Raw genomic sequence first — 20,013 nt, forward strand, 5'->3', positions numbered from 1 at the left:
ACTTTTGTGATTTGAGGGCCGCTAGGCTATCTACAAAAATAGTCATCGGTCCAACTATGTCCCCTTTCATAGACTGCTTCATTCCCCTCGTTGTTGCAATGTCCTGGACCCAACGCAAGGTGACAATTGATTTTAGTGACTCCAAAGCGAGTTTGCAGTCCGCCAAGGACTTGACATACTCGTAATGGGACTTGTGTGATTTGAGGGCAGGCTTGCCTAACTACAAAAATAGTCACCGGTCCAGCTAGGTCCCCTTTCATGTTGTTTTTCAGTTTCGTGGCTTTCCTGATGGCAAAGACTTTGGTTTGGAAGACCCGACAATTTTCGTTCAACTTGTATGAGATTTGTATACCAAGAGAGTTGCTAAAGACACCTGCTCCTGTGCCCGTTGCCATCTTAGAGCCATCAGTATAGACCTCTATATCGTCTAGAGGTGGGCTGCTATGTGTCCAATCATTCCTGTGGGGTATGTATACCTTCGTTGCCTGGAAGCACATTTGTGGTGATATGTAGTCACTGATTTTCCCCGAGGTCATTGGTTATTCACATCGACGTAGGATTACAGTTCGTCTATACTCGGAACTGCGCCATGAACCTAGCTCCTTGAGCCGGAGTGCGCTATTTGCTGCCAGTTCCTGCACTACTATGTCCAACGGATGTAGATCAAGTTGGACATTTAGGGCCGCTTGTGAAGTGCTCCTCATGGCACCAGTAAAAAATAATGATGCCGCTCTTTGGATGCTTTCAGTTTGCTATGATATGGAGTTTTGTTCAGAGCATTCCACCATACCAGATGGTATGAAATGGACGTACTATGGTCGTACAGATCGAGTGGATGACCGTTGGTCACAGACCCCAACTCTTGCCTATGGAATTCTTGCAGGAGAATACAGCTATTATAACCTCTCCTGGAGCGCTCCTCGACATTTCTTTTCCACGTTAATTGGTGGTCCAGAATGATGCCGAGGAATTTGACTTCAGAGGAGCGTTCAAGAGTAACTCCGTCCAGCACAGGTAGGGTAAATGGTCTGAATTTCCTCTTGTTCGTAAATAGAACCAGATCAGTCTTCGATGGGTTCACACCAGAACCATTGATGAGTGCTCATCTCGATAACTTGACTAGAGCTCCTTGCATGTGTTCCGATAGTGTTTGCAGAAACTTACCGCTATACATAATGACGACATAGTCGGCATATTCGACCGTTTTTATATGTAGTTTGTCAAATTCCTCGAATTTCTCGTTTATCACTAAGAACCACAGTAGGGGTTATATGACGTCACCTTGAGGTGTACCTCTAGTGACATAATTCCGAATGGAACTACCACCAATGTTTGAATTGATTATTCGACTGTCAAGCATGCCGCCAATCCAATTGATCAGTGTGGAGAAGACACCTAGATTTATGAGAGAGCTGTATATGGATTCAAGTCTAACATTATTAAAAGCACCCTCTATGTCAAGCTGCTAACTTGTAGTACGAGTTCTCCATATTTCTATCAATATACATTACGACTTCATTCAGCGCTGTTTCTACCGACTTAGATAGGCGTGTTGGGCAGAACTTAAGTCTGTGGCTGAAATCTTGGCTCTAATTCCACGATCCAGCAGCCTTTTTAGAGTTATCAATAAAAAGGAAGAGAGACTAATTAGTCTATAGTTTTTTGGAAGTGTGTGGCCTGACTTCCCCGCTTTGATACTACCAATGATTTTCGGGTCCTTTGATAGTACCCTACGTCGTCTCATTAAAGCAAATCCAAGATTTGCACTTAGCCTTCTTGATTTCGCTGTTGTACTCATTGAAAGACACTTTATAGTTCTCCCAATCGGTGGACAATTTTGAATTGTTGGCTTTATTATATAGTCTTCTGCTGGTTTTCCTAAGATTGGCGAGTTCTTTTGACCACCAGACCTTCTGCCAGGGTGGGATAGTGAGCAGAAGGACTCATACCTATCCACCATAACATCTGTTACATGTTTCACTGCACTATCAACCTCTTCAGTGCTTGTGGGATAGCGGGGTACACCCGCTTTGAGGTTCCTAATTCAGCAAACTTGTCCCAGTCGATTTTCCGCGGAAAAGTATTTTCCGGTGATCGGAAAAGGAACACTCTTTGGATACCTTCCAGTCAATGTCAAATATGGGATTCGTCTTTATTAATGAGGGTTATGTTAATAATTTCCTCACTATTTCTATTTTGAAGGAAACATCATCTAAGTCTGGTAGAAATTTCACGATGTCCAAAGTTTGGACCAAATCGGTAAATCCCTTCAAGAGTTTACGAAAGCCAAATTTTGAACCGAATCGGTTGATCCATTCAAGAGTTATCGTGCGCTGCAATCAGACAGACGGACGGACATGGCTAAATCAACTCTAAATTATCTGAAACGGATTTCGACCAAACAAACATGGGGTATAAAACCATTTTTTGATGAGGCACATTATGCCCGTATGAACGTGTATATACCCTTGTTAGCATAAATGCTGAGAGTATAAAAAGCAATAGCGCTCTTCCCATGGGCGACGTAGGGGATGGAAGATACCAAGGAACGGTCCTGACCGGTTTTAACATGACAAAGCCCAGGATTTATCTTGGTCCCTCTTTCATCTCAAGTGGACACTGACCTCCCCGTGGTGTCACCTGGGGAACTGCCTTTAACACCCGTTAAAGGTAGTGAGCTAACATGTGCCGCGCGTTCACCCGTAAGAACGTTAAAACCTTGGGTTTGGGCGTCGGGTTAGTAACCCTCCCCTAGAAAAAACAGCCTACGATGACAAAATGAAAGAAAGGAAAAACAAACCCCTCTAAAGTTGACGAACCCCGCAAACGTTTTAAGGACCATGATCTGCGAATCTGCACCTGGAATGTTCGCACTCTTTATAGAGAAGGTGCAGTCTTCGCATTGGCAGACGTACTTGAAAAGTACAAGGCCGATATTACTGCCATACAGGAAATACGATGGATTGGGAAAGGCGTCACAACAACACCTAAAGTTGACGCTCTATATTATAGCTGCCATGACGTAAAACATGAGTTTGGTTGCGGATTCGTAGTTAGTCGGAGGCTAAAACATCTGATACCAAGCTTCACACTAGTGAATGAAAGACTTGCTGCAATTCGAATAAAAGCTAAATTCTTCAACATCAGCTTTATGTGCCCTCATGCTCCCACTGAAGAAAGGGCGAACAGACCAAAGATATATTTTACGAGCGCTTAGAAGAAACATATGATCGTTGCCCTGTCCACTAAAATCATTCTTGACGATTTTAATGCCAAAATTGGAAAGGAGAATATCTTTGGTCCAACAGTCGGGAAATTCATTCTCCACGGTGAAACATCTGACAATGGTATGGGGCTGATAGACTTTGTAGCTGCAAAAAACATGGTAGTTAGCAGTACCAGATTTAATCATCTCGATATTAATAAGGGAACCTGGCTGTAACCAGATCAAAGAACAAGTAATCAAATTGGTCATGTTGTGATAGATGAAAGACATTCATCGAGCGTGTTGGATGTACGATCGTTCCGAGGCGCAAACATAGATTCGGACCACTACCTTGTTGCAGCAAAGGTACGCACCCGCTTAAACGTAGCAAACAAAGTACGAACAGACACAACGCAGAAGTTGGACATCGATAGGCTACAAACACAACAGATAGCCACAGCATATTCCACTCAATTAGCCCAATTGCTTAACGCGAGCACTCCTTGTCCCGATAACATAACAACACAATGGCAAAATATTGCCCATTCCATGCAAACAGCCGCAAAATCCATACTTGGTTTCCAGAGACCTCCACAAAGGAATTCATAGTATGACCAGGAGTGTCGTGCTGCTACCGAAGAGAACAATGCGGCATATAGAGCTACTTTACAATCAGTAGCAACGCGTAGCGCACGAGAGAGATATCGGGAGAAAAGGAGAAAAGAGAAACGTCTTTTCCGAAAGAAAAAGAGATAAATGGAAAAGCGGGAGTGTGAAAAAACCGAGACGTACAGGAGCCAGAATGAAGTCCGAAAATTCTACCAAAGAGTCAAGCATCAAATTGATGGCTTTGGTACAGGCACATCCTCCTGTAGAGACCAGCAAGGTAATTTGGTAACTGATACAGATAGTGTACTCAGGATATGGAAAGAACATTTTTCAAAACTGTTGGCATCCAATAACAGCGAAGACGACGAAGATACCACAGTCCCAATCCCAGAAGATGGTATTGAATGTATACCGCCCAGCCAAGATGAGGTAAAGACAGCAATAAATCGGCTGAAGAATAATAAGGCATCAGGAGCCGATGGCTTACCAGCCGAGCTTTTCAAAACCGGAGGCGACTCGCTGATAAGGTGTATTCCACAGCTAGTTAGCACCATCTGACAGGAAGAACGAGTACCCAACGATTTGAACCTGAGTATCCTGTGTCCCGTCCACAAGAAGGGAGATAAGACTGTATGCTCTAACTATAGGGGCATAAATCTACTCCCTATTGCCTACAAGATCGTGTCAGGGATATTGTGCGAACGACTAAAGCCTATGGTCAACGAGATAATTGGACGATACCAATGCGGCTTTAGACCTGGCAAGTCCACCAATGACCAGATATTTACCCTGCGGCAAATCCTGGAGAAGACCCAAAAGATGTAGATCGACACCAACCACCGTTTTGTCGATTATAAAGCAGCCTTCGACAGCCCGCAGCGTTCAAAGGTATTCCAAGCCATGTCTGAATTTGGTATCCCCACAAAGCTCATCCGGCTTTGTAAAATGACTTTAACTGACACTAGGTCATCAGCTAAAGTTGGGAAGAACCTCTCCGAAGAGTTTGGTACCAAAAGAGTTTTCAGGCAAGGAGACAGCCTTTCGTGTGATCTCTTCAACATCCTGCTGGAAAAGGTTATACGAGAGGCAAACGTCAAAAGAAGTGGCACAATCTACACCAATAGCCACATGTTACTTGCTTATGCTGATGATATAGACATCATGGGCCGATCAGTAAAAGAAGTAACTGATACATTTATGAAGATCGAAGGAGAATCTGCTAAAGTGGGTCTGGCGGTAAACGGTGAGAAGACTAAGTTGATGGTGTCGACGCGCAATGCGTCCATTGAGCTCGGGCCGACTGTGGTAGTTGGTTCCTATAATACTGAAGTAGTAAAAGACTTCGTCTACCTCGGCACTGCCATAAACACAACAAACAACATCAGTTGTGAAATAAGAAGAAGAATTGTATTGGCAAACAGATGCTACTATGGTCTGAGTAAGCAATTTAAAAACAAAGCCACATCTCGTCAAACAAAAATAACACTATACCAAACGCTGATGCTGCCTGAGCTAATGTATGGCTCCGAAGCATGGGTACTTGCGCAAGCAGATAAGGCAGTGCTTAATGTGTTTGTGAGGAAAATTCTTCGAAAGATCTACGGGCCCATTTGCTTTGACGGTGAATATCGACGTCGTATGAGCAACGAGCTATATCAGATATACAAAGACATGAATACACTTAAACGTATCGAGATGCAACGATTGCGTTGGCTAGGCCATATCATAAGAATGAACGATGATGAACCTGCTAAAAAGGCGTATGAATACATCCCACATGACGGTGCACGCAGAATCGTGAGGCCTAAGCTTCGATGGAGCATACAAGTGGATAAAGAAGTGAAAAGGCGCGGTATTCCAAAACCCGAAGCAAAAAACAGAGAGAATTGTTGATCTTTTCTTAGTTCGGTCTATTGAACAAATGTTCTGTAATGACCAACTAAGTAAGTAAGTAGTCTTCGCTGGTGGTATAAAACTTTCCACGCAAAAATTTGTCGGTATAGGTCCATGCCCTCATATAGCCCCCATAAAACGGTACCTCCCGATTTTCGGCATTTTGAAGGTTTTAGCCTCATTATCACACCGAAATGGCTGAAATTTGGTACTTAGTCTTCGTTGGGGGTATAACACTTTCTCCCAGAAATTTGTCGGGTATATATATATATATATTTGTTCACGCCTTCAAATAGCCACCGGTACCTCCCGATTTTCGGTATTTTGAAGGTTGTGGCCACAATAATATATTCGGTCTATTTCAGGTATTTGCTGCAACAAACACGCTGTATATGTCCGATTTCGATGAAATTTGAAACATGAAAGGAATGAGCCAAATTATATCGAATTTGGTTCAGATTTATATATAGCTCCCATATATGTTTTTGGCCGATTTCACGTATTTGCTGCACCCAACACGCTATGTACATATGTCCGATTTCGATGAAATGTATGACTGAATTCGTTCTAGAAATAAATTTGCCAAATTATATCGAAATCGGTTCAGATTTGGTTGGAGGATATATATGTTCGGTCGATTTAAGGAATTTGATGCACAAAACGCCATATATCTGTCCAATTTTGATGAAATTTGCAATGTGTGACGGAATTTGTTCTAGAAATAAGTGTGCCAAGTTCTATAGAAATCGGTTCTGATTTAGATATAGCTCACTTATATATTTTACATATTCACAGTGGTATAGGGTATCATAAAGTCGGTCTCTCCCGACATTGATCCTTTCCTTACTTGGTCTGGGTTTGGTCTGAAAATGTGGACAAAATCCTTAAAATACCGAATATTGGAAGGTACGGTTATATTGGGGGCAATACCAAAACAATTTTTGATGTTGAATGTTTGTATCTACTGGGAACCCCAAATACCAATTTACACCTAATTTGATCGGAAAATGTATCTTAAATCCCCAAAACACTGAAAATTGGGAGGTACCTACAAATTAGCCTATACCCAAACGTGGATCTATGTCCACAATTTTTGGTAGAAAAGTTTAGTGACCCCTAGAAACCCTAAGTACCAAATTAAATCCTCAAAGTACCGAAAATCAGAAGGTACCGTTATATGGGAGCTATACCAAAATATTAGCCGATATTGTTAATATTTAGTCCATTATTACGCACGGCCACAGACTGGGTTTGTGCAAAATTTCAGAGACATATCTTTATTCGTTTGCAAGTTATTAATGCGCCGCTACATCGGTGATTTCGATCACTGTACATCGTATGAACGAGCTGTAACAACCGACTGTATCGAACTACAATAATTGCGTAGGATGGGCTATGTCAACAGGATGGATAACAAGTAAACAAGTATCAGTCGGCTTTGCCGACATAGATATACCCTCAGCCTGTGCATATTGAAACACTTTTTTTCACAAAAAACGTATGTATTTAGGGGGTTTAAAAATTTTGGTCGTATGAACCGACAAAAATGTTGATTAGGATTAAAGTTCAAATAATTTGCGGAAAAGGTACTTAAAGGAATGGACCGACATAGACCATGGGGGTGCCATAGGGGGTTTTTGCACCCTTCGGGCTGTTTTCTCAAGAAGTAAGGACTTGCCCCTGAAACAACTTTTACCATCGTAATTGAGGCAGCGAATGTAAGTTGCTTCAGCAAAAATCAAAGTGATTCAATAGCAGGTCTTAAAGTGAACTTATGTAAAATATGGACGAAATCGGTCACTAGGTCAAGAGTTATCGTGCGCACAATTTTTCCGAATATTTTTGAACTTTTGTGGGGTAGGTAACTGAAGGAATGGACCGATATGACTTATCTACGAACTTAAAGTAAGTTTGGAAACAATATTACGAAGGACAAATTTTGGCCGGAATCGGCATATCCGTTCGAGAATTATCTTGCGCTTCCACCCATAAACATGGTGTCATAGAGTTTGTTTTTTAACTTTCACGCTATTTTTTCAGGAAGTATGGACTTGCCCCTGAGGAAACTTGTACCTTCGTATAGGGGACAGTGAATACAAGATATTACAACAAAAGCCAAGGCGATTCGAGAGCAGGTCCTAAACTGAACTTTTCCGAAATTTTGTGTGGGAGGTACTCGAAGGAGTTTACCGATTGAGTCCATATTGGAACCTCATCTAAGTCTGGTAGAAATTTCATAATGTGCTAAGTATGGACCAAATCGGTTACTCCCTTCAAGAGTTATCGTACGCACAAATTTTCCGAACATTTTCGAACTTTTGTGGGGGAGGTACCGGAAGGAGTGGACCGATATAATCCATCTTTGAACCTGAACTAAGTTTGGACAAAATATTACGAAAGCCAAATTTTGGATCGAATCGGCAGATCCGTTCGAGAATTATCTTGCGCTCCAACCACTACACACGGTGTCATAGGGTTTTTTGTAACTTTCAGGGTATTTTCTCAGGAAGTATGGACTTGCGTGCGCACAAATTTTGCGACAATTTTTGAACATTTGTGGGGAGGTACTTGAAGTAGTGGACCTATATGACCCATCTTCGAACTTAAATCGAATCTGGACAAAATATTTCGATACCCAAAATTTGAACCGAATCGATTGATCCGTTCGAGAGTTATCGTGCGCACCATCCTGCCAGACAGACAGACGGACGGACATTGCTAGATCTACTCAAAATTGTCTGAAACAGATATCGTACAAACATACTTGGGGTCTAAAACCATTATTTCGATGAGGCACATTTTAGGTCGTATCAAAGTGTAAATACCCTCTTTAGCCTAAAGGCTGAGGGTATAAAAATGGTCCCGCTAGAAAAGCCTTAAGTAAGAAAGTAATATCCAAATCTGAACCGATTCTCAACAAAACCAATAGCGTTCTTCCCATGGGTAAAGGAATATTCTTCGGCAATTTTCAGGCGAATTTAAGAAATGCGTCCTGTACGTTGCTTACGGACGGACATGCATAAATCGATATTACATACGAACGCACAAAGACATAAAAGGTTTAGAGTATAAATAGGTTAAGTTGAAAATATGTCTTAATCAATTCATGCTAAATATTTTGTAACAATACTTAGAATTCTTAATTTAACAACAAACAAATATCAATCATTCTTCATCCATATTTATGTATATTTATTATACATACCATTGCGTATGAGTAACATTTATATTTATTTAACCTACGAACACGCCACCTTGAACAAATATTACTTATACGCAATATTTCCTTATTAAAAAATCAACATTCATTTTCACTTTACAAGTTAAATGCATGAATAAATATTTAAACATTTTCTTATTCAGTGAAGTGTAGGGAAAAAAACAACAAATCACTTTTCTAACATAAAATCGAATCGAATACATCTGTGTTATATTTTTTGCTGGCAAAAAAAGAGCGTTGATTGAATATTTTATGAGCTGGTTTCATTCGCTTGTTCGTTTGCATTTTATTGTTGTAGAAACATTTTAATCCGATTAGAACGAAAGAGAGAATGCCAAAAACACTTTTAGGCATGACTGCTTAGAAATTCTTTTCGTTGAGTTTTTAAGAACATTTCAAATGAACTGTGAAAACAGTTATGAAAATCGTTTAAAATTTAAGCAAAAGAAGATTAATAAAATATTGATTGAATTAGAAGTATGTAGCATTATGTCAATTATAAAGATCAACATTTTCACAAGTTTTCATACCTTCCACCCTAATAAATTACTAATTACTTAACGATTTAAAAAGGGACTTACCTGTGACAAACTTTTGCCATTTTCGAAATAATTGGCTCTTCTTCGATCCCGGTTAATTTCATTGGCAATGCTAACATCTTCATTATCCTCATCAGCATCTTCGTAGACATCCTCATCGCTGTCGCCATCATCAGCACCACCATGTTTATGGTCATTAACACTATCATCATCAAAATGACCACCACTGCTACTTCTCATTCTTCGACCATGTTTTCGTGTACCACTACGCTGATGATGCTGCTGGTGATCAATTAGCAATGTTTGCGGCTGATGACTGCCTACGGTAGACGTTGTCATTACCCGGGCATCCGAAGCATTCGATGAACATCTTACAATTTGGGCATAATCCTCATCATCATCCTCATCACTTTCATTGTAATACGTGGACGAAAGTTTACGTGATGCCGCCGATGAATTGGGTGGTAATCGCACCACAGCAGCTTGACTACCAACATAAGAGCTGTGATGATTCGATTCCATGTCCATCAAGTCATCCATCATCATTTCACCACCTGGCCTTGTCGTCGTTGACGCTGCCGTTAAGGAATGATGCAGTTGATTTTGTGAAGAATTCGATGTGGAAGACATCAAACGATGTTTTCGGGCTATAAGGACAGCCGTATCGACTGGCATCGTTGTTGTACTGCTCGGTGCAAGAGGCGAAAAAAGGCTGGTACTATCCTCCATGTCATCATAGGACGTTGTAACATTACTAACTGGATTAGTATAAACATCTTCCTCAATGCCAATAATGTGATGATGTAAACGTTGTTGGTGTTGTTGTTTACCCGTTTCATGTTGCTGCAGCAATTTGTGATGTTGTTGCTGTTGATAATGTTGGGATGCTGCTGAAGACGAAGACATGCTCGAGCCATAATGACTCGTTGTCGTGGTATAAGGATATGAGCCACCCAATGTTGTAGTATGGCACTGTGATGATGGTCCATTATTGTGACGTATAGAACGGTACATGGGACGGGAGAGGCTACAAGAGAAAGAGACGAAGATGAAAAATAAAACAAACAAATTTTGTAGTGTTTAATCAGTTTGTGATTTTTCTTGCTGTTCTTGATGTTGAGATGACATGAAGAAACATGTTTGCTCTTGCTTCTAAAAACACGTAGAAAATCATATCGAGAGTGTCTTTAGAAGATTTATTTTTAGTGCAAAGAATAACTAAACAAAACTTATGCCTGAAAACTTAAGAAATATGAAAATGGATTTTTAATTTACTTAGGAAATAAAAACGAAAAATAAAATATGAATAAAGAATTCCTTTCATAAACTTGGCAATTTAATAAAATTAAAAGCATTTTCAGCACGGAATTGAAGTAGACAGTTGCAGCAAAAGCAAAACTGGGTCATGGCTAAGTTGGCGTTTTTAAGAATACTAATAATTTATTTATAGATTCTAAAATTTTATAAAGTTTCTATAGTAAGTAGAATTAAACATGTAAGAAAGTATCAGTTAGCTGTGCCGACAGAGATATACCCTCAGCCTCTGACCAAAAAATGTGGCAAACAGAATAATTATGTTGTATATGAAATATATTAATATTGTATCACTAGTTTGTTTAAAATACGTGGAATCTGCAGGTACCGTATTGTTGGGGCTATACCACATCATCGACATATGGTAAAAACCAACAATGTTTTACAATCGATGAATCCGAGTTTCATCCATTCAGAATTCGCGAAATTTTTACATATTCTATATAGTTTGACTGAAATTCTATAAAATGAAGAGTTTTAGGAGGTATCCCAGAATGGTGGCCATTAAAGTTAATTTTCGTCGAAGCTGTGTTGGCATCACTGCACTGTGGGGCCAAAGTCAGGTTTTCGAGGCACAAAATTACAGGGACAAGCTAGACTTTCAAAATTTCGTGCAGGAACTTCGTCGCTTTTTCCAAATTTTGGGTGGGAGGTAACCGAAGGATTAGACCGATATATTCCATATTCCAATCTGATACATAACTGGATGAAATAATACGTTGTGTAAAGTTTGGACTAGTCAGAAACTCCGTGCGAAAGTTATCATAGGGATTTGCTATTATAGTTGGTGCCGTCAGGGTTGTTAGAGCTTTTAGGCCATTATCTCAGAGAATGTAGTATTGTCCAAAAAAAAATTGTATCGTCGTACGATCCAAGAGGAGCTTTAAAACTTCACTTTTTCCGAATTTTGTGTGGTTTGTAACCGAAGGAGTTGACCGATATAGTCCATATTCGAAACCGATCTACATCTGGAATAATACGATGTGCAAACTTTAGCCCAAATCGATTTCTCCCTTCGAGAGATAACGTTCATACCATTTACAGAAAAATGTTGAGCTTATGTGTGGGAGATACCCGAAGTAGTGGACCGATATGGCACATCTTCGATTATTTGGGCAAAATTTGGATCGAATATGTTGATACGAGAGTTATCGTGCAAATTCTTATTACTTTAGAATGGGAAAAGGCACTGAATGACAGTTATCATTAAACATAGCTATTGGACCCTTACACAAAGCTTGTCGATACCACCTTACATCAGCGTTCCGGCCAGCGACTGCCACCTCAGTGTACACTGGTTTGTATCAGTATGGTTTTTTTTGGAGCAGCATATGCCGAAGTGCAAGCTCCTGATTTTTTTGGTCCGTACCGGGGCGGAGGAAAATCCAGGACTAATTTATATGTGTTCGATTTTTCACGGCCGCATCCTCCGTACTCTAGCTTCGGTGAAATACAATATACATATGTCCACCAGTTCGTCGTCAGAATATCAGACTCCCCCGCAGACCATCCCCAATCCCCGAAAATGCATCGTTTTTGCAATTGGATTGCAATGGACTCAGAGGTAAGATCAAGGAAATAGTGAATCTTAAGAGTCGAAAGGATATCATGGTCGCGGTGGTGCAGGAAACGAAGCTCAACAACATCTACATATTACAGCGTTGTAATGGTTACAGCTAAGAAAGGATCGCATCAGAAGTGGAGGTGGGGAATTAGCTTTCCTATTGCCCCAGCCTGTTCAATACAGAGCTATCTCGCTTGAGTCTGGCTCTATCAACCCGTACATGGAATGTATGTGAATAGGAGTCTGGTGTAAAACTGCCAAAGTGGAGTAGTAACGTATCCTTTTGGAAGATCATAACCGACTGCTCTTAGAAAACTTTTTAGCAGAGGGGTATAGTGCTTGCTGAGCAGATTGACAGCTCTATGTTTTGCAGGGTCAAAGAAGACACTATTACCAGAATGAAGACACTATTACCAGAATTCGTCAGACATAATCGTTGGTCTGACAATTGACATCATCTGGCAACCCGTTGTTTCTCTTGGGCCAAACTATCTCCTTATAATTGTTTCCATTAGAAAACCTCCCAATTTCATCACCTCATCAATTATGGGAAAGCTAATTGGCCTAGTTTCAGAGAGTTCACTAGTCACCGCTTCAGAGATCTGACCAACCATTCTGATGCTCATGTTGCAGAGGGTACGTTTTGAGACCAAATTTCACAACAGCGACGCACGGTGGTCGAAAGCACTGATCTAGCGGCGCGAAATTAATAACTTGCAAACGAATTGGGATACATCACTGAAATTTTGCACAAACTCGGTACTTTCCGATTTTCGGAATTTTGAGAATTTAAGCAACAATTTCGTAGCACATTAGCTGTAATTTGGTACTTAGGGTTGCTAGTGGTCACAAAATATTTCCACCAAAAATTATGGACATAGGTGCACATTTTGATATAGCCCCCATGTAACCGTACCTCCTAATTTAAGGTATTTTAAATATCATGACCACATTTTTAAACCAACTTGGCTGTAATTTTGCATTCCGTGTTCTCACTGCGTATAAAATCTTCTTACAAAACATTTCCAATACGGATTTATGTTTCGATGTAGCCCCTTTTATGGTACCCCCAATTTTTACTTGTTATCCCATATTTAATACCATATTTAGCTATAATATGGTACTATAGTGCCTCCGGGGGTAGAAATCCTCCTTGCAAACATTTCTCAAGGTAGGTCCATATTTTGATTTAGCTCCCATACAAATGCACAGCTAAATTTGTTTGAATTTCATGCAAAATCCCTTATTTTAAAAGTGCAGTCATCAAAAAATTTGCAAATATTTGCAGCCCTAATGTGGTTATTCCGTATCCAGATAGTCCAATTTCATTCCCCAAAAAATAATCGAACCTAAGTTCGGCCAAGCTTACAAGATGCACTCTATGGACCAAACACGTACAACCCATAAAAACGCAAAAAAATTTAATTTTTTGAAAATTTATTACTATATAACTAAGTACCTTCAGACCCCAAACTAATTTTTATCATTTGAATCTCACCCTCTACTATTAATTGAATATAAATCTTTTCCAGTTTCATTACGAATGTATTTAACATTTAAACAAATATGAAGTTAATTTTTTTGCAACAATTTTTTAAAATCTGATGCAACAAAAACTCTTGTATTTGATAGTGAATAACTGAGTGAATATTTACAGCAACAAAAATTAAAAGACAAAATCATTGTCTGCAAAGTGTCTGTAATCGATACAATGGAAAATAAATCGCAATTTTATAGTTAGATTTTTTGACTTTCGCGCCGTTAGATCAGTGTTTTCGACCAGTGTGCGGTAGCGTGATTACAAAAATGAAAAAATGGAAATATTACTGACTTTTGCGATATCTCGGTTGTTTGCCCACTTACGCCAACATACTTTACATCAGTATAAAGGAGATCTTTTCTTCTACCATTGGAATACTTTTTGGAATACTCCTACCAGAAGCGGAGATATTCGCATAAGAAAAAAAACGTTGACTTTTCTCCACATAAGCTTTTTGCTTATTCTTACTCCTGAAAATTATCCGACCATCACCAAACTTAATAGGCTTTTTTCTCTGTGGGACTCGCATCAACTCCCAAAAAATTTGTGACGATCCGATCAAAATTGCGACCTTTAGCGTGATTACAAAAAAAAAAAATCGGAAAATGGGATGCATTACAATGATTCAAAGCAGGTTGCCGTAAGTGGCCAAATAACGGAGATATAACAATAGTCGGTAATACATACAATTTTTAATTTTTTTTCAAAATCGCGCTACAGGTCGCAATTTCGATCGGATCGTCACGAAATTCTGGGAGTTAATGGGGGTCTCACAGATGAAGAAGCCTATTGATTTTGGTGATGGTCGGATAATATTTAGGGGTCGGAGTGGGCAAACACTAATTTGGAGAAAAGTCAACATTTTATTTCAAAGCCAATATCTCTGTTTCTTTAAGAGGTATATCAAAAGCAAAAACCAGGCAAGGAAAGTAGAAAATATCACCTTTACAACGATGTAAAGTAGGTTGTCGTACGTGGTCAAATAACAGAGATATCGCAATAGTCGATAATGCATCCCACGCTACAGGTCGCAATTTTGATCGCATCGTCATTGGGGGTTAATGGGAGTCCCACAGAGGAAGAAGCCTACTGATTTTAATGATGGTCGGATAATATTCAGAAGTCGGAATGGCCAAAAACTTATTTAGAGAAAAGGTCTACGTTTTATTTCAAAGCCAATATCTCTGTTTTTTAAATGGTTTTATTTAGCTCACCCCGTTTGTTTTATTTATTATTTATTCTTGGGTCAAATTTAGTAATTAAAATTTGACCCTCTTCCTGTCAACCGATTAATCTGAAATTTTGTATACACTTTGGGTTTTGGTGACAATACAATTATGTTTATTCATTATCATTATAAATTCAAGATGGCCGCCGCTACAAAATGGCGGATAACGTAGGTTTTATCAATCCCATCAATATGGGTATCAAATGAAAGGGCTCAACAAGCAGAATACAATATAGTATAAAAATTGAAATCCAAGATGGCGGCCGCTACAATATGGCGGATAACGTAGGTTTTATCAATCCCATCAATATGGGTGTCAAATGAAAGTGCTCAACCAGTAGAATACAATGTACTATATAAAATTAAAATCCAAGATGGCGGCCTCTACAAACTGGCGGATAACTTTGGTTTTATTAATCCCATCAACATGGGTATCAAATGAAAGGTCTCAACAAGTAGAATACAATTTACTATGCAAAATTGAAATCTAAGATGGCCGCCGCTACCAAATGGCTGATAACAATTTGTTATCAATCCCACCAATATGGGTATCAAATAAAAGGGCTTGACAAGAAGAATACAGTGCACTATACAAACCCAATATTTAAGATGGGCGCAGCCACTAAATGGCGTATAATTAAGATTTAAATTTAGAAATTGAATCTGTAACTTAAGTATCTGATTAATCCAGCCTGAATCCACCACCCAAGTCAAGATTTTTTATGGTGTTGAGGACTGTGTGGCGTTAGGGTGACAAAAAATGATACGTCGTTAGCGGTACACCACCCAAGATAAGGTGAAAGGTTAAAACGCGCCGAGAACTGTATGGCATTAGGGTGGATAAAAATGATATGTCGTTAGCGTTTTCCCCTCAAGACTCAGGCGCATCTTGTTGTACATAGCCTTGCCCCTTTATTGGACCTCTGGGAGGGTCGACCGTTTAAATGTCCATTACTCGTGGGAACAAAATGGTAAAAAATATAAAAAATACAAACACAAATAAAACAGAAACTGCAACACAACGTAAACGAAGGCTTCAAAAAGCGAAAGAAAAGTATAAAGCAAAACGAGCTAAAGAAAGTGAAGGCGATAGAAATAGTCGATTACAGAAACGACGGGAACAATTAGCGTCAAAAACACCTGAGCAATATGAGGCCAGGTTAAAAAAGCAACGTCAGCGATATACACAAATGACGGCGTCAAAAACACCTAAAGAATATAAAGCCAGGTTACCACAACAACGGGAGCGATACACACAGATGTGTGTTGCCTTTAATACTATCATGGGCTTCTACAATACATAAAATGCAGGGCAGCACTGTGGATCTCGCAGTCATATACTTAGGTGCGAAACTGTTTGAAGAAGGTCAAGCATACGTGGCTCTTAGTAGAGTAAGATCTTTGCAGGGACTACGTATGGAGGAGTGGGACTACAATAAACTAACGGGCAAGAAACCTTGCAATTTTATTATTATTTTTTGGTTTTTAGTACATTTATCTTAAACATTGCAATGTATGTTTAACATAAAACCGTTTAACTTAAAAAGTTTTTTTACCTATTTTTATTTAAGAGGTATATCAAAAGCAAGGTAAGTAGAAAATATCACCTTTACAACGATGTAAAGTAGGTTGTCGTAGCTGCTCAAACAACAGAGATATCGCAATAGTCGGTAATGCATCCCATTTTCTGATTTGCTTGTAATCACGCTACAGGTCGCAATTCTGATCGGATCGTCACGAATTTGGGAGTGGATGCTGGTCCCACAGAGGAAGAAGCCTATTTCGTTTGGTGATGGTCGGATAATATTCAGGAGTCGGAATAAGCGAAAAGCTTATGTGGAGTAAAGTCAACGTTTTTTTCTTATGCGAATATCTCCGCTTCTGGTTGGAGTATTCCAAAAGGAATACCCGTCAATGGAAGAAGAAAAGATCTCGTTTATATTGAAGCAAAGTATGTTGGCGTAAGTGAGCAAACCGAGATATTGCAAAATTCAGTAATAAAGCCAATTTTTCCATTTTTTGTAATCACGCTACAAGTTGGATTTTTGATCGGATTGTGACGAAATTTTGGGGGTAGATGGGGGCCCCACAGAGGAAGAAGCCTGTTGATTTCGGTGATAGTCGGATAATATTAAGGGGTCGAAATGGGGAAAAACTCATTTGGAGACAAATTCAAAGTTTTATTTTTTGTGAATATATCGGCTTCTAGTTGTGGTATTCCAACGGCAAAGCCTGTCAATGGAAGAAGAAAATTTTACCTTTACATTGATGTAAAGCAAGTTGGCGAAGGTGCTCAAACAAGGGAGATACCACAATAGTCGGTAGTGCATCCAATTCTTCCATTTTTTGCAATCAAGCTACAGGTCGTAATTTTGATCGGATGGTCACGAAATTTTGGTTGCTTATGGGTGTCCCAGAGAGAAAGAGGCATATTATTTTTGTTGGTAGTCGGATTATATTCCCTAAAAGAAATGTTTAGCAGTGAAAAGCTTATACACAGGGGTAGTGGTGTAAGGTACCACATGGTCGGCTACATCCCGACTATAGCCTTTGCTCACTTGTTTAAATTATTTTTTATTCCAACATTGCCACTTCATTTGTTTTCCAATATCAAAGATATTGATTAATTTATGATTTTTATTATTCAATATTATAAACAGTGATTTTATCAAATTAACATAAAGTCAATTGAAGTATGTCATTTAAATTCCGATAAATGTTTATGTTGTTTTTCTGCTCTGTTTCATTAGGGGAAGGTATACCACCTGTGGTACTTGTGCGGTTTTACAAAACTATATTATTGATCCACAAACATATCAGAAGGGACAATGGAGACTTCTGAAATAATCCAGAAATGTCGCCAACACTACACTGAGGGGTATTTTGCCACCGTTTAAAATTTGGCACCATTTTATCAATAAAAATTTAATAAAATTGTTAAAAATTTAATGACATAACCAATTTTGAAATAAAATTTGAAGATGTCTTTTAAGAGTAAACGAAAATGGAAACATATTATTGGATGACTTTGTTCAAACAAAAATCCACAATCCCTGAACGTGATTGCCCTGTTTCCGAATTTACTAGAATCTAAAAGTTTTAAAATTTTAACCACTTTGGAAATTTTTACAATTCATATTATCTTATCGTGCCAGCCAGACATATTAATTGGTCACCATAGGTACTTTTGGGGCATTATGTTATGACTTATGAACTTGCTTTAAAAAAAGATTATATCTCTGTAATTAAAATCACAAGGGCTACCTCCAATAAAAATGTCAAAACAATCCTCGAACAGCCCTTAAAATACACTTGAGAGAAATTTTTAACTTTTGTGAGGTAGGACCGGAAGATGTTGGCCGATGATGACAAATGTAACGATGAGCATGGATCGGACTAATGTCAGTCACTCGTATCGGTAGTTATCACGACCACCGGAGGATGTGTTTATAAGTTTTGGACCGTTAGGACCAAAATGAACCACACCTTACCTGCACTTAAACGAATTTTGTCTTCAAATTCCTGAGTATTTCCAGGCATGTAAACCTTCGCTACAAGTGGTATCGTTAGACACGTCTATCGGACTCGGCGATAAAAGGGTGTGGCAATATCACTGTGCTAACTACAGCTAATCATGAAGGGTATTCCATGGTCGGACCCGTCTTTAGCATTTTTCTTTCTTCTTTATACCCTCGGCATTTATGCTAACGAGGATAACCAAGTATGTTTGGACAAAATCCGCTTCAGACAATTTGGAGACAATTTAGCAATCTCCGTCCGTCTGTCTTGCTGGTTGGTGCGCATGATAACGTTTGAAAGGATGAACTGATATGGTTCAAAATTTGGCCTTCGTAATTTTTTATTCAAAATTAGTTTAAGTTCGAAGATGGCTATAGTTCGAAAAATTGTGTGAACGATAACTCTATAAGGTAGTAACCGATTTGGTCCATACGAGTACTATACACATCGTGAAATTTCTACCAGACATAGATGAGGTTCCAATATGGACTCTATCGGTCCACTCCTTCGGGTACCTCCCGCGCAAAATTTCGGAAAAGTTCAGTTTAGGACCTGCACTCGGATCACTTTGATTTTTGTTGTAACTACTTTTATTTGCTGCCCCCATTACGGCAGTACAAGTTTTATCAGGGGCAAGTCCATAATTTCCTGAGAAAATAGATCGAAGTTGTAAAAAACTCCTAATTTACCAAGTCGAGTTGTTGGAGCGCACGATAACTCTCGAACGGATCAGCCGAGTCGATCCAAAATTTGTCCTTCGTAATACCTTGTTCAAACTGAGTTTAAGTTTTGAAGATGGGCAATATCGGTCCCGTCCCTCTGGTTCCTCCCCCACAAAAGTTCGAAAATGTTCGGAAAAATTGTGCGAACGATAATTCTTAAAGATAGTAACCGGAAATTGCTACCAGACATAGATGAGGTTCCAATATAGACCCTATCGTTCCACTCCTTCGGGTACCTCCCACACAAAATTTCGGATAAGTTCACTTTAAGACCTGCTCTCGAATCACTTTGATTTTTATTTTAACAACTTGCATTCGCTGCCTCAGTTACGACATAAAAGTGTTTGTCAGGGCAAATCCATACTTCTTGAGAAAACAGCCCGAAAGTTGTAAAAAAACCCCTATGGCACCATATACAGTGGCTGTAGAGCACGATAACTCTCGAACTGATCAACCGATTTGGTTCAAAATGTGGCTTTCGTCTAAACTTAGTTTCAGTTCGAAGATGGGCAATACCGGTTCACAACTTCCGGTACTTCCCCCCAGTATTTGAAAAATGTCACTAAAATGTCGTGCATCTCTTGAACGGGGCAACCTATTCGATCCAAACTATGGATTTCCTAATTTTTTGTCCAAATTTAGTTTAACTTCTAAAATGGC

At 39.2% G+C, this 20,013-nt stretch overlaps 1 protein-coding gene across 2 annotated transcripts in view; it reads right to left on the minus strand.

The window, feature by feature from the left end:
- CngA (Cyclic nucleotide-gated ion channel subunit A) overlaps window positions 1-20,013 on the minus strand; it is a 178,522-nt gene that overhangs the window by 157,284 nt on the left and 1,225 nt on the right. For both annotated transcript variants that reach the window (XM_073956887.1, XM_073956886.1), the window contains exon 2: window positions 9,509-10,493. In XM_073956887.1, the coding sequence (XP_073812988.1) occupies window positions 9,509-10,493 (985 nt within the window). The remainder of the gene's footprint in view (window positions 1-9,508; window positions 10,494-20,013) is intronic.

The sequence above is a fragment of the Musca autumnalis genome, unplaced genomic scaffold (genome assembly GCF_047663935.1).
Source record: "Musca autumnalis isolate F117 unplaced genomic scaffold, ASM4766393v1 scaffold_5, whole genome shotgun sequence".
Lineage (NCBI taxonomy): Eukaryota > Metazoa > Arthropoda > Insecta > Diptera > Muscidae > Musca > Musca autumnalis.